This window comes from Periplaneta americana, chromosome 7 (genome assembly GCF_040183065.1).
Source record: "Periplaneta americana isolate PAMFEO1 chromosome 7, P.americana_PAMFEO1_priV1, whole genome shotgun sequence".
NCBI lineage: Eukaryota > Metazoa > Arthropoda > Insecta > Blattodea > Blattidae > Periplaneta > Periplaneta americana.
The window spans coordinates 146,589,400-146,603,057 of NC_091123.1; the positions used below are offsets into that span (position 1 = coordinate 146,589,400).

A 13,658-nucleotide genomic window follows, 5' to 3' on the forward strand; every position below is an offset into this window, starting at 1 on the left:
TTATTTTTTAATGGAACAATAGACATAAATGTAGCAAAATTAAACTAAATAAAATTAGAATAATATCGGCATTTACCTTATGCTTGTAATATAAATACCATAGTTAACGAAATATCGCTATTGAACTTCTGTCCTTGAGATGTATGATACAAGAAAAAAAAACAGTACCGGTAACAGAAAGTGGTGATGTTATTTTGTTTAAGCTTACTGCAATAACAATAACAATTATTGAAAATCGTTACAAAATTAATGATGAACTACGAGCTGCTGTGAGAGCTGTCAGTGATGTTACACAGCATGCCACAAAGGACCTGGAGACTATCTAACCCATTAGTTCAGTAGGCATGTAGCAGTACCAGTACAGTGACTTATGGCCCACCCTGTTCTTAAGTGTAAATGATCCTTCACATCTGTATGGAAATCACCCTCTCTTTGCAGCCAGTCCTTATACAATGTTTCATTCACTAATCACTTGTCATGGAAAGAATAGGTGTGCAATAACCTTTTACCAAATTCATTTTAAGACAAAGAATTCACTTGTACCGCACTTCTGACCACTCCATAATGCCTTCAGATCTTCATCTTGTTTCAGGGAGTGATTTAAAAATGTCATATTTATAAAACCGAGTTGCAAGGTGTAGTCCCACTCAAATCCCATCCTCATTTTTTTGTGGTTCAACTTGTTGTGACAGTCGGGAGTCGATCGCGTCCCACAGAGGTCGGGGGTGCACGAGGAAAACGAGCGACGCAGCCACCTTTTTCGCTGCAGCCGCTCGGATCTGGAGGGGACAGACGTAACAGGGGGGCACGAGGTGGAGGCACGGACGTGACGAAGGGTGAGGAGGGAGTAGAGCAGCTGGTGACTGAGGGGAGAAATCCAGAGAACTCTGGATAGGCGTTATCTTCTAGGCATCTGTCGATTGTTCGCGAGATCGTACTCTCCAGAAACTATGGTTTAGTTATAAATACAACACGCGAGTGAACTTGAGCAGTGTTGTTGTAATCGTTGGACAGCAAGCCAGCCAGTCTTGTGTAGCAGTGAAGCCAGCTTCGAGACCGGAGTTCGACTTGAGTTGTGTCCGTAACTGTGGGAGCCGGAAGTCCTGAGTTTGAGTGCAGTGGACCGTAGTTGGGGGACCTGAGTTCGAAGTTCAGCGGATTGTCTCTGAAGGTCTGGGGTTCGAGATACTGTGAACTTGAGTGACTGAGCTAGAAGAGCTAGCCAAGGCAAATGAACTGTGAACTGAGAACTGACAGTTCTGATTTGTAAATAGTGCTCTGTGAAAATTAGTTAAGATTAACGGTTCATTGTTGTTCTCAATAATCCAAGTAAATTGTCATTGTCGTCTGTGGAGTGCAATAACGAATACTGTGTTGCTGTGTGGAGTGCAAATCCCATTTTCGACGAGAGCATTTAAACTAAATTGTAGAAAGTGATTATTATTGTCGTAACAATAAAGTTACATTCTTGATTGTAATAAAAGTTACATTGTTGAGTTGGAATAAATTTACATTGTTTTTAACAAACGAGTCACAGTTCTATAAAAAAAAAAGAGAGGAAATGCCATTTCAGCATGCTGCTCTGCCATGGCATGCATGAGTGTTTCCTAAGTAGCGAAGAGGGGATATGGTCGGTGGAGTTGCTGACAGTCCTTCCAGATAGGTCATATGGGTCACATGGACCCGCTCACCAAAGGCACATGTGGTCCTTCATATAGTTTGGAAGTTTCATGCAGGTGATATAACTGCTATAACATAAAAAAATATGGTGCCTACATTAAAATGACTACGCTTATTGCTAAATCACATCTCACATATTGGAGAGTAAGTGAGTTAATGACCTTATTGCGGAGAATTCAGTATTAGTTAACAATACATTTATAAAAACAAAACCCTTGACATTTGATGAACAGGCATTAGTAAATAAGTGGAAGACCTGCTCTTAAATATATACGATTCCTTTATGCTTTCAACGAGCCATAATTTTGATAATTTTCTTAACAGCGACAACAACAAGAATAATAATATTAGTAGTAGTAGTAGTAGTAGTAATAATAATAATAACAACAATAATAATGTTAATCTTCTGTAGTCTAAAAATCTCATTTGTGATGTAGCTGTATGTGTTTGTAGAGTGCTCATCACCAATGCTCCAACCACTCCATCAGAGGCACCAAGCTCCACTTCCACCACTATTACTTCGACTACTGTAACTACAACAGCTACCACTACTACCACCACTACCACTGAGAGTACTACTAGCACCTCTACTGTCACTACCACAACTGACATAACATCATCTGCACAAGAGCCGGACATGACCACAGTCGTCCCTATCTACTCGGAGCCCTGCAAGGACCTCCCTTCTTCTGCTGTGCGGGAGGGCATGCCCGTCTCGAATGACTCGTACAGCATCACGTTCAGGTACGCACAATAATCAGTAAGGTCGCGTTAGTATCCGTAATTTCTGAAAACTGGTGGCAAGCTTTGCTCTCTCTTTTCCACAGTGCACCATCTTTCAGATGATCGTTAGTGGCCTAGTGAATAGAACTGTGCACGGATTTCTTGTTCCTCTACTCAGTAAATTACTGTTAAAGAAAAATTATTCATATTTATATTCGTTTATTGCTTCCAATTAATCACATACCGGTACACGATATGAGACATGTCAAATGTATCACATAATTACTAAGATGCAACATAAAAAACTAAAATACAAATAAAAACTAAAATACAATTACATAATACCTAATCTGTTTTATTATGGAGAGGGACGTAGCATTGATTTCGTGCTTTAGTTGATGAACCATTACTTTTTGTTAATTGGTGTAGTCTGTAGTCGATAATTTTGACGTCTAATTTGTTTTTCATTGAACTTCTCTTTTCAAATTACAACTATTTTCTCTTTATTTATTAAAGTTTTCAACACAACTCTCCTGAGTAAGAAAGCAGTGAAAGATCTATGAATCTGTCATAAAAATACAGTATTACGATTTTCAGCAGAAACTCATGGACATCAATTCACACAAGTGGTAGCAGTTAGTACATCCATATCCAAAAAATTTTACTGTTTCGCCCAGATGATGCTCACAAGAAAAAAGACATTTCACGGCACCCATACACTTTGTGTTGAAATACCTATTAGATATTGTGACATGCTTATTATGTCGCCTTTTGTATATAAATTTTTATAAAAATTGTCAATGGCAAAAAGTAAATTTGCAAACAAAACAAGAAACTAGACACTAAGAGAAATTACATTGTACATTGAAACGAATAATTCCTGAGTATCCAAGAAGAAATGCAGTTGCATCCCTTCGATTACTAGGACATGACTGTTTGTCAAAATACTTGAACGATATTGAAATTGTTTCTTCACTACTTTGTCCGTTGTGCAGGCGTCAGGAAGAAATGGATCATAATCATCTTCAGCGATGGCTAGCCCCTTCCTCTAAACCACTGTGTGTGTGTTTGATATTGTAGAGCAAAAGAAAATTAATGACTTTATTGCCAAGAACTCAGCATTAGTTAACAACAACATTGAGACACTCCCATCTTTTATTATTTGAAATTTCATGGAAATGTCATAATATTATATCTTGATATTTTGAGTTCATTAATTTTTTAATTGTTGAAAATGATAAAGTTGACTTGATATTTTATAAGATATTATTTCCCTTTTAGCAAGATGGTCAGAAGCTTCATTACCAGATAATCATCATTGTTAAGCTTGATCATATGTTGCATAATTCTCCAGCAGTCAATTATTTTTTTACTTTAAGGTGACGGATTGGCTATTATAACAGTAATAGCTGCTCTGAAATAACTGAATGTAACAGTTTGTTGAAAATAAGAGAGCCAGTGCAACAGATTTTGAAGTGTCAAATAGTTACCGTAGCTTCAACTTGTTGTTTAAACAACTGTCCGAAGACAGGTTGGAACCTCATGAGTGGCGCCTTATTGGATTACTGAACAGCCTCCTCTCTTTCCAATTCACATCAATTTTCTTTAGAATCCCCATCAGTTTATTCCAATCCACTCTGTCAAACACCTTTTCTATGTCCACAAATAAGGTGGGTGCTCCTGTTATGGCCATGTTCCTGATATGGCCACCTCCCTAATGTGAGTTAGTTAACCAAAAAATCCGCTAAATTGCAGCAGCATCCAGTGAAAGGGCATCCTGGTATGTCACTTGATCGTTTTCCATCCAGTCAGGTTGAGCAATATGGCGTCAGTTGCCTGTTTTGCGGTTTTCATGTGACCTCTTCTTATTTTTCTCTGGTAAGTCTCCTTTGTTTTATGCATGTTTTTCAAAGACTTGTTTCATGAAAACCATCGTACTCCATTCAGTTTTTAATGTTCTGTTGATCGATGTTGTAGTTGTTGGCGTATCTTTTACGAGTTCTTCATAATCAAACGATTTTCGTGAAAGCTTACCTGCTTCTGATATGGCCATATCAAATGCACCATGGCCATATCAAGTTCATTTCACTTTTATTTTTTCACCTGACAAATTTACATGCCTTATAGCTGGGATTATGCAAAAATTTTGTATTTTAAGAAAAACAACTTAATTTTTTTTATGGAAAAACCTGTTTTGACTACAATTTCGAATTATAAAAAAGATTATTAAGTATCATTTTTATTCATTTTACACCAAAATTATTTGATTTTAATACAACTGCGCTATCAAACTGAAAACAATCACGATTTGTAGAACATGGAACAAGGGTGGCCATATCATGTGCACATGTTCCTGATATGGCCACTAGGTAGACTTTTGGAATTTGGGACTTTTTGGACAATTAAAGCTATTTTATGGGGAAAGAAAATTGTTTTAAGAAAGTCCATTAGACTGAGAACGAGTAAGAAAAAAGTGGTTTACATTTTTTTCAAAATGGCGGCTAGAAAAATTCTCAAACCTTAGCATGGCCATATCAGGGACACCTACCTTACTACATACACTTCTTTATTCTTCTTTAGGTATCTTTTGTTCGTAGCAATATATTGTTATTTAATCAACTGTCCAAAGACAAGTCTGAGTGATACCAACAAGGCACCATTTATGAAACAACTAGGCCATGAGATAATGTGGTAGGGTGGTCAGTTCCTTTTCCCCTCCATTGCATACATCGCTGAGTAGTAACATATTAAACTGTTCAGACTTCAGATACATACAATTTTATTGTTCTTCCTCTGACACATATCGTCAAGTGAGATGTAGGCCTACTGGCTGATAATAGATGTAAGCTTACATCAGACAACCTCAATCAGAATTTGTAGCTCCATAACCTAAGGATTTATAAAACGAGAAAGTGGACATATAGCATCAGCACCTGGTCCTTTTGGTTGGACAGTAGGATTCATCAGCCATTCTTTGTTAGGTAATCTATTACAAATAGTACATATAAATGTATGTGTGTTGCTTGATACATCCAGCTGGAACAGATGTGAAAATCGCGAGATTGTCATTGGTGTGCTTCAGGATAGACGCAGACTTCAATGTGACTGTGGGGCAGCACAAGGAGCAGTTCGAACAGCAGTTGCGCTGTGAGATTCTCCAGCAGGTGGACATGCCAGGCCGCATGATCCAGCGCATCAATGTGGCACCCGGCAGCATCGTAGTGACGGTGCAGCTTGTGGACACTGACGTCAAGACCGCCAAGGAAGTGATCCCAGTGATAGCACATGCCCTGCAGAGCGGAGAGCTGGACGTGCATGGCCTGGACCGCCAGAAGCTGAGCGTGCCTCAGCAGACTCTGACTATCGTGGAGCCCTATAGAGCTGGTCAGGTTCTCCTCTGTGCACATAATTAATATGTTACTGTATTTGCTGTTGTTATTTGGCAATCTGATTCATATTTGAATTTGCAAATTTTACACAGAATATAAAAAATATAGGCTACACAGATTTTACAATTTACATAATATGAATACATGTATTCAGAAGAAATGTTTCGTAATAACAAATTTCCTATACGATGTAATACGTAAAATAAATTATAAAATTATGCCGTACCTTTTAATTTAGTAATTTCAAACAAAATTATATAAAAAAATCAACAAAGAACAGTAATAATATACCTATACATTGATATACAATTCATTTCGGAATATGTATGATAAGACTTTCTTTGTTAAATTCTAATGTACCTTGTTTACATGTTTCGACCTATTATGGGTCATCTTCAGAACTGGTCGTTGTTGGTCTTGGCGCCTCTTGTTTTGTTTCCTGTGAGGGTGTGTTCGTGTGGTGTAAAGTGGAGTCAATGAGTGTGTGTGTTCTGAAATTGAGTTGTGTGTGTGTTGAGTCTGTTTCTTCCTCACTCCTCCCATTTCCCCATTCACTTCTAATTGTTAGGGTCTATTATTCCAAATACATAAGGAAGAAAGCTTTTTAACTTAACTGCAAGTCGTAGCAGTGTTGCAAAATAAAATGTTTATCTTTTGCCCTTGATAAGTGGCTCAATGTTAGCACACTGGACTCCTGTTTGGGAGGTCTCAGGTCCAAACCCTGGGACTGGCCAATCTGATCAGGGTGTATAGCAGTTTCAGTCGTCGTCTTAGAAAGAGAAAGGAATATGTTTCCTCTTTGCGCGATTAGAGGTAGATCGAAAATAAATGAACTTTGTGCTGGTGTTGCAGACAAGTCCAATGCTGTGGTGTATGCTGTGGTCGGAGCAGTCGTTGTAAGCACATTCGCAATCTTTAGCCTGGTGACTGGTGCTGTGATCGTTAAGCGCAAAAAAGAAGCCGAGAGATTGAGACAGAAGCAGGTAAGAAGCATAGTGCAGTAGTTTGTGGTCTCTCTCTGTTTTTCTTGTCATAATCATCACGAGAATACTTGCCGAGTTTTACGACCAGTCCCGTTTTTGAAATGCTGAAAATTTAGTTAATATACTAGGATTCACTAAGCCATTATTGTACACACATTTGGATTTACTTGAAGTTATAGGTAGTAAATTGTCGGCATTTCCTGCGTAGGCTGTTCAATAATGAATAATTATGTTATTTTTACTCACACAGTTTTAAATTTAACAAGTAAATATCATGTTATATTTTAATGTAATGCTGTATCAATTACATAATAATGTTATTGTTCATTTATTTTTGGTTTTAACCTGACAAACGATCAAATTGAGAGGTGTAGTTTCACCTATGGCATAATGGAATTGATACGTCAAGAACAATAATTGTGCTGCTCTGAAATGTTGCTTATGTCTTCAGAAAGTCGTGTGTCAAGGTGTATAAAATGCCAGCAGACTTGTGAAGATGTACTACCATATAGCTCTACTCGTAAGTGGTGCAGAATGTGAAAGATGAAAGCCAATCATCCTGGGGCTACAGCCACAACTCTTATAGATATAAACTTTAAAACTGCTGCTGAAATTGTGAGGGAAGATAGTCGAAAAACATTAAGAAAGCTGTCAGAGATCCTAAACTTTTCATTAAGTGCCGCTCATACATTAGTGACAGAAAAACTGCACATGACGTGTTACGTGGGTTTCAAGACTTACTATGCTCCCAAACAATTGGAGGTTCGCGTACAAATTTGTGTGAAACTCAAAAGAACGTTAGAGGAGGAAGGTGGGGGATTTCTTTCTCAGAATAATAGTGCTTCATTTTTCTATATTTCTTTCGAAGATCATAATCTTGACTGAATCAGTTTGACCTTGAGAGCAAGCAACAAAACTGTGGAAATCTCTATCAGTACAGTACTAATATCAAAGAAAGCCAAAGTGGTGGCATCTGCTAGGAAGGTCATGGTGATCTCATTTTTTGACGTTCAGGGAATGGTTTATTAGTCTGTTGTACCAGTACTGGTACACACAACTATGACAGTACAATACTACTACAAGAGTGTATTGAAATCCTGTAACGATCATGTTAGGGTGGATGATGTATCACGATAATGCATGAATCTATATTGCAAATAATGCAGCCACGGAATATCATAATAAAATAAATGTAAAATGCGTCCCTTAACCTCCTTACCCAAGTACAGTCTGAGTACCATGGCAATTAGAGTTAAAAATATTGTTTGTTTGCATTTTGTTTGTATATTACCAGTATATAATGTTATTTTCAAAGCTGTGTTTGGGGGAATTTATTATTTATTTTGTTGATGGAGCTAAGTGTTTCAAATTTCTGTAGAGCTGATAGGAATTTTGAATCTGCACTAATCCCCATTTCAGTTTGGTTGATAGGCTTTCCCCTCTACTCATACTCTTTACCATCCGTGAAGGGGAAGATGCTACTGTCTATCTTACTAACGTTCGACTAATTGACTTTGAACATAGTGAAAATTCTTATTATTGAAAATGTTTATTGGTAATCTATATTTCGAAAATCTATACTAAGCGTTTGTATTTCATTTTATTGTTGTTTATATCAACTGGCACATTAAAAAACTACTGACAGCAGAAGATAAATGTTTTCTTCACCACTAGTTGCTACTCTAAGCATACACAACGGGACAATCTGCACTGTGTTACTCCCCCCTGACTTCATAATATAAATTAACAGCTCTTAATTTAATTAATTATTAGTTGAAAATATGTTGTTGTTGTTGTTGTTGTTATCTAATGCCGGGCTTTGGCAATGAAGCCATTAGCGTTTTTGCTCTCCAATATTTCTCTGTGGTGGATCCATCAGGTTTGTAGATGATCTTCAGTCATTTCTTCTTCTTTGTTGCATAGAGGGCAATTTGGATTTGTGTAAATTCCTATTTTATTCAAGTGTTTGGCCAAATAATCGTGTTCTGTAAGCAGTCTGAATTTTGCTACTGCAGATTTACGTGGGATTTCTGGAATAATTTCTGTTTTTTTTTATTAAAATGCTCCATTTTTTATCTTTGGCTTTGGTACATAGTACTTGGTTTTGCTTGATTTTATATTTATTTTTAATTAGTGTTTTGATGGATGTAAAAGGTAGGCTTGTATTTGTATTCTGAATTAAATTGGATCCTTTTTTGGCAAGAAAGTCAGCAGTTTCATTTCCAGCAATTCCGCAGTGTGCAGGTATCCATTGCAATTGAATTCTTTTCTGTAGTTTTTGAAGTTGTTGGATCATTTTGTGACATTCTTTAATTTGAATTGACATGATTTTATATGAATTTATTGCATATAATGCTGCTTTAGAATCAGAGAGAATGACAGCATTTTGAAATTTATCTATTCTGTATAGTAGGTGTTGGAGTGAGGTATGCATAGCCATTATTTCCGCATCAAAATTTGTTGTATGATATCCTGCTGGTTGATAAAATGAGAATAACGCACACGGAATTCCTGATCCTGAGTTGTTATCGATAGTAGACCCATCTATGTAGATATGTAACCATTCTTCTGGTGGGTATCTATTGTTCACAGCTTCTAATGCTAGTGCTTTTAGTACAGGTTTGGAAGTTTCAGATTTTGTAACTGGTTCTTCTAAATCTAGTTGAATGTTAATTGGTTCGAAGGTTAGAGGGTTTTCTCTGCTTAAAATGTTTTCTTTAGATTTAGGGAGATTCAATTCTGTTTTTATTTCCGTGACTTTGGGCAGGAAACTTGAGTTGAAAATATTGTAAGAACGACATTAAAATATACTGAAAGATGTAATTGTCAAACATCTGTGTCATTGTATTTTATATCCACTTATGTACTTTATTTAATATTTTATTTTCTTGTGTGTACAACTTGGGGGGGTGCAGGTATAAGAGGTAACAGCTGCCGGTCTGTTACTGACGGACTCAGGGCGAGTAGAAGGGGAAAGAAATGCCTTCGCATCCTCTCAACTTGTATGAAATGTCGTTTACATTGACGGTGTTCACTGTATTATCTAATGACGTGTTTTATTTGTTGCAGATTCCCTCTGTGACACTGGGAGTGCCCACATACCGCCAGTTTCAGTTCGAACACTCGATCGAGGGCACAGAAGCGTCACTGGCCCGCTACCGCAGCAGCTACCCCACCATGGGCACGGCTGGCACACTGATGATGGGAACAGCCATGGCCAGGCCGGGAGCCAGGTTCGATCCAGTCACTTGCATGTTGTCTGCAATGACTGTACGATACAGGAACCACATGCATATATTTCGTGTGTTGCAGGTATGAGACTCAATTCCTGCATCCAGACATGAGCTACAACTCTTCGCAGGCCAGCAGGAAGAGGAAGAACAAGAAGAAAAAGAAAAAGAACCTGCTGAGCCAAGAGGAACTGCCACCTGGTGACCACGACTCTGGCATCGTGGACCCCACAGACGACAGGAATTCACGCTATGCTCCCAGAGACAAGAAGGTTGGTTTCGTTGTAAATACAGTGATGAATTATTCCGAAGAGGTGTAACTCGGACGTTTTCCATTGATGGTGAAGTATACAAAAATTCAGAATGTGAATTTAGCCTATCCAGTAGGTTGCCCTCCTCATCCTTCAGTTTGTCTGAGAACAAAGTAGATCCAATCCAAGATTTTATTAATTGATTCTTCTTTTAGGAAAAACCGTCGTCAGTTCAGGCTTTGGGTAACAAATAACAGAATTAGCTACCGATGATTATAAACATATGCAGCATTGTTAAGGCAGACATTGTGACCTCTGGTGCTGTGTCTTAGCCATACAAGAATAAATTGTATGTTAGGCATTGTGGTCTTTTGTTGCCAGATAATGTAACATTATAGTAAGCTTAATCTACATTGGTTTCACACACGAGAATCGACAAAAATATATCCTGCAACAAACAGCACCTTCGAGTTAAAAAGAAAAAAAAAACACTCCAGTTTCAAAGCCGGAGAAATGTGAGACCTGTTGCAAGATATTTAAATGGGACACATGATTAAAACCTTAAAATCGGAATGTCTGGGATACCTATAATAAATGCTATGATAGCAACATGAGAGAAAATACCTCACAAATACGTTTTCAAAATATCATCATCATCATTGTCATCTTCATCGATGCGGGTATATTGGATAGTGAAAAGAAAAGAAGCTAGCAGATTTTTTATTTCTCTTTCCAGAACTTGAGTGGCTCAACAACTGAGTTCGATGTTCTGCCAGGGACGCCAACAGATGATCCTTAGGAGTGATCCCTTATCATATAGCGCTGCCAGCCATGAATTTCTTCATCCAATGACCCTGTCGATTCCAGAAATTGGTGAATTTGAGAAATATATGCAGGTGTGAGGATAAACAACTAACAGGGCTATTGACTCTGGGCACTTGTCCTTGTTGGCAGAAGTCAAGAGGGTCTGTGATATGTTTTTTCCAGATATTTTTTCCTTAACACAATAGTAACAGTATTATTATTATTATTATTATTATTATTATTATTATTATTATTATTATTATTATTTCACCCTGCCAGCTTTGTTGGCATCTTCTTGGGCTTCCTTTGCCTAGTCACTATCAGGAAGCTTCTTTGTAATATTTCATGTATAGTACCGGTACACAGCATTATTGTTTTTGCATTTTAAATAAGGCATTAATTTGGACAGTGATGTTGCTATTAATCGAGTTGCTGATAAAATTATAATTCCCCTTCTTTTTAGTTCCAAATATTCTGAATTTAATTTTCCACTGTGTTTTATTTAAAACTTGCATGCCATATGTTTTCTATAATTTATCGGTGGAAATATATTTCATCTACCAAGATATTGTCTGACTTAAAAATCTGCTATGCTTGTATAGTTATGAGACTGTACTAGGAATACAATGATTAGTTCACATTATTATTTATTTTATTTAAGGCACTGTTTTTTTTTTAGCAACAATATTCGTCTTGTGAGATCATATTTTTATATTGTGGCAATGCCTCTGTGTGTTGGTCAATTTTCAACTTTGTTCTCATATTAACTTGAGTTCTTTTCGTGTCATACGACAGATGTCACCTCTGGTTCTGTTAAATGGTAATAATTTGTATTTGATCATTATTTTAACAATATTGAATATGTGAGTGTTATACAGATGATATTTGTACCTGTAAATTATTGTGTCCTGTTGTGGAATTCCAAGATGATTTATGGATTTTATTGACAAAACCCAGTGCATTCTGCTCGTAAATTTTGAGACCTATTGCTTTCTATTCATTTCCAATATCAGAACCACTTCTGTCAGAGAATGTTGTGCCAACCGTTGAGAAAAACATTTCTAAATTAGTAACTTGTATCAATTCAGCAATTTTATTAATTCTTGTGGCGTGTAGTGGATTAATTCTCAGACTTCACGTGTCCAGAGATCTCTGACTATGAACTTACAGATTATGTTTTATTCTTCCGTTTCTAGCTGATGCTACCTGCTCAAACAGGTATGCTGGTTTTTATGTTGTGAGATGTGAATAAAGTATTCTGATACAAACAACAGCCTTTCCTTTTTCCAAACATTTCACCAACTCTTTGAACGACATTGGTTTCACAGTTACAATTGAGGACATCACCCGAATAAGGGCATATACAGAAAAATGTAGTTCTGATATAAACTAATTTCAGTGTTTGTAAGCTGTCAGGTTCATCATAGTTGCGTCGAAAAAGTTTTTCATATTGTTAAATAGTTTCGAGGATATTTAAAACAAAATTATTGAAACATAACAGCAAATAGTATGTTCTGCTATTTATAATATGGAACTTCGTATACACCCTTTTTCCGGCGACAATATGTTTTAGTACTGTTTTTAGTTATTCTGATGTTCTAGGTGTCTAACTTTGCATGAAAATTAATTATATATGGGAACATCTCGTACTTTATTAATAATTTTGTCTTAAAAAGTAAAATAAAATAAATCCAACAAAATAAAATATAACTTACATTTACCGTAACATATTAAATAAAAATATTGAAAATTACACAAGTACATTTTTAGTTTATGGGTTTCTTGTCTATGTCTTTTTCTTCTTTATACATAATCATTATTGTTGCTAGAGTCATCTTCACCATTGTGTGATGATGTCCCGACTTTATTCAGCATTGAGTTCAGCCAACTTTGGCCATCTTCATCTAAAAACTGTAAGAGGTCTCTCTAAGTCCTTCATCTTGAAGAGTTTCAAAGGCACTGGATTCATTTGTGTTGGACTCAAAAAAGTTTAGCTGCGACACTTCCATTACCGTCTTCCAAATCTTGAAGGAAATAAATGATGCAGATTATGAGGTTCAAGCTGAAAATACCCCTGATGTAGTGTATTTCAGTTGTTTATATTTTGCATCATGATTGTCTGAGGACGATTTAAGTGTGTACCCGTTTTATCATTGAGGATGCCACCGGAAAACAGTTTATTCTGAACTGTTGTTCATCGTTTCTCTGAAATTTGCAATAGACTCAATAGAAAGTTTTAACATCAATTTTTTTACCTCCATTACAGAAAACACTATCTTTCCAAACATTATCCCTATTCTTGAAAGACTGAAGCTTCTTAGTTTTTAGATTCACTCTTTCAAGGCAAGAAGTAATAAAATGATATTGTTCTAATTTCGAATCCATGTCCCAAAAGCGTTTAAAAACAGAGAGTTGATCATCCTTTGAAATTTCATGTGTTCACATTTTCATACATCTTTTTACAGGTGTAAATGACTTCTCTTCCATTTCCTTGCCTGTACAAGTTGTGTATGACTTGGCACTGTTCCTATTAATTTTCCTTTCTTCGGTTTTCCATTTAGTTTTGTTCACAAGCTTCTTTTTCCCCATATTTTCGGT

At 36.7% G+C, this 13,658-nt stretch overlaps 1 protein-coding gene across 1 annotated transcript in view; it reads left to right on the forward strand.

Annotated features, from left to right (window-relative positions):
* LOC138703540 (uncharacterized) overlaps positions 1-12,569 on the forward strand; it is a 49,805-nt gene extending 37,236 nt beyond the window's left edge. The window contains exons 24-29 of the mRNA XM_069831491.1: positions 2,134-2,424; positions 5,486-5,787; positions 6,645-6,775; positions 9,845-10,008; positions 10,088-10,277; positions 10,993-12,569. Of these exons, the coding sequence (XP_069687592.1) occupies positions 2,134-2,424; positions 5,486-5,787; positions 6,645-6,775; positions 9,845-10,008; positions 10,088-10,277; positions 10,993-11,055 (1,141 nt within the window). The 3' untranslated portion in view covers positions 11,056-12,569. The remainder of the gene's footprint in view (positions 1-2,133; positions 2,425-5,485; positions 5,788-6,644; positions 6,776-9,844; positions 10,009-10,087; positions 10,278-10,992) is intronic.
* The last annotated feature ends 1,089 nt before the right edge of the window (positions 12,570-13,658 follow it).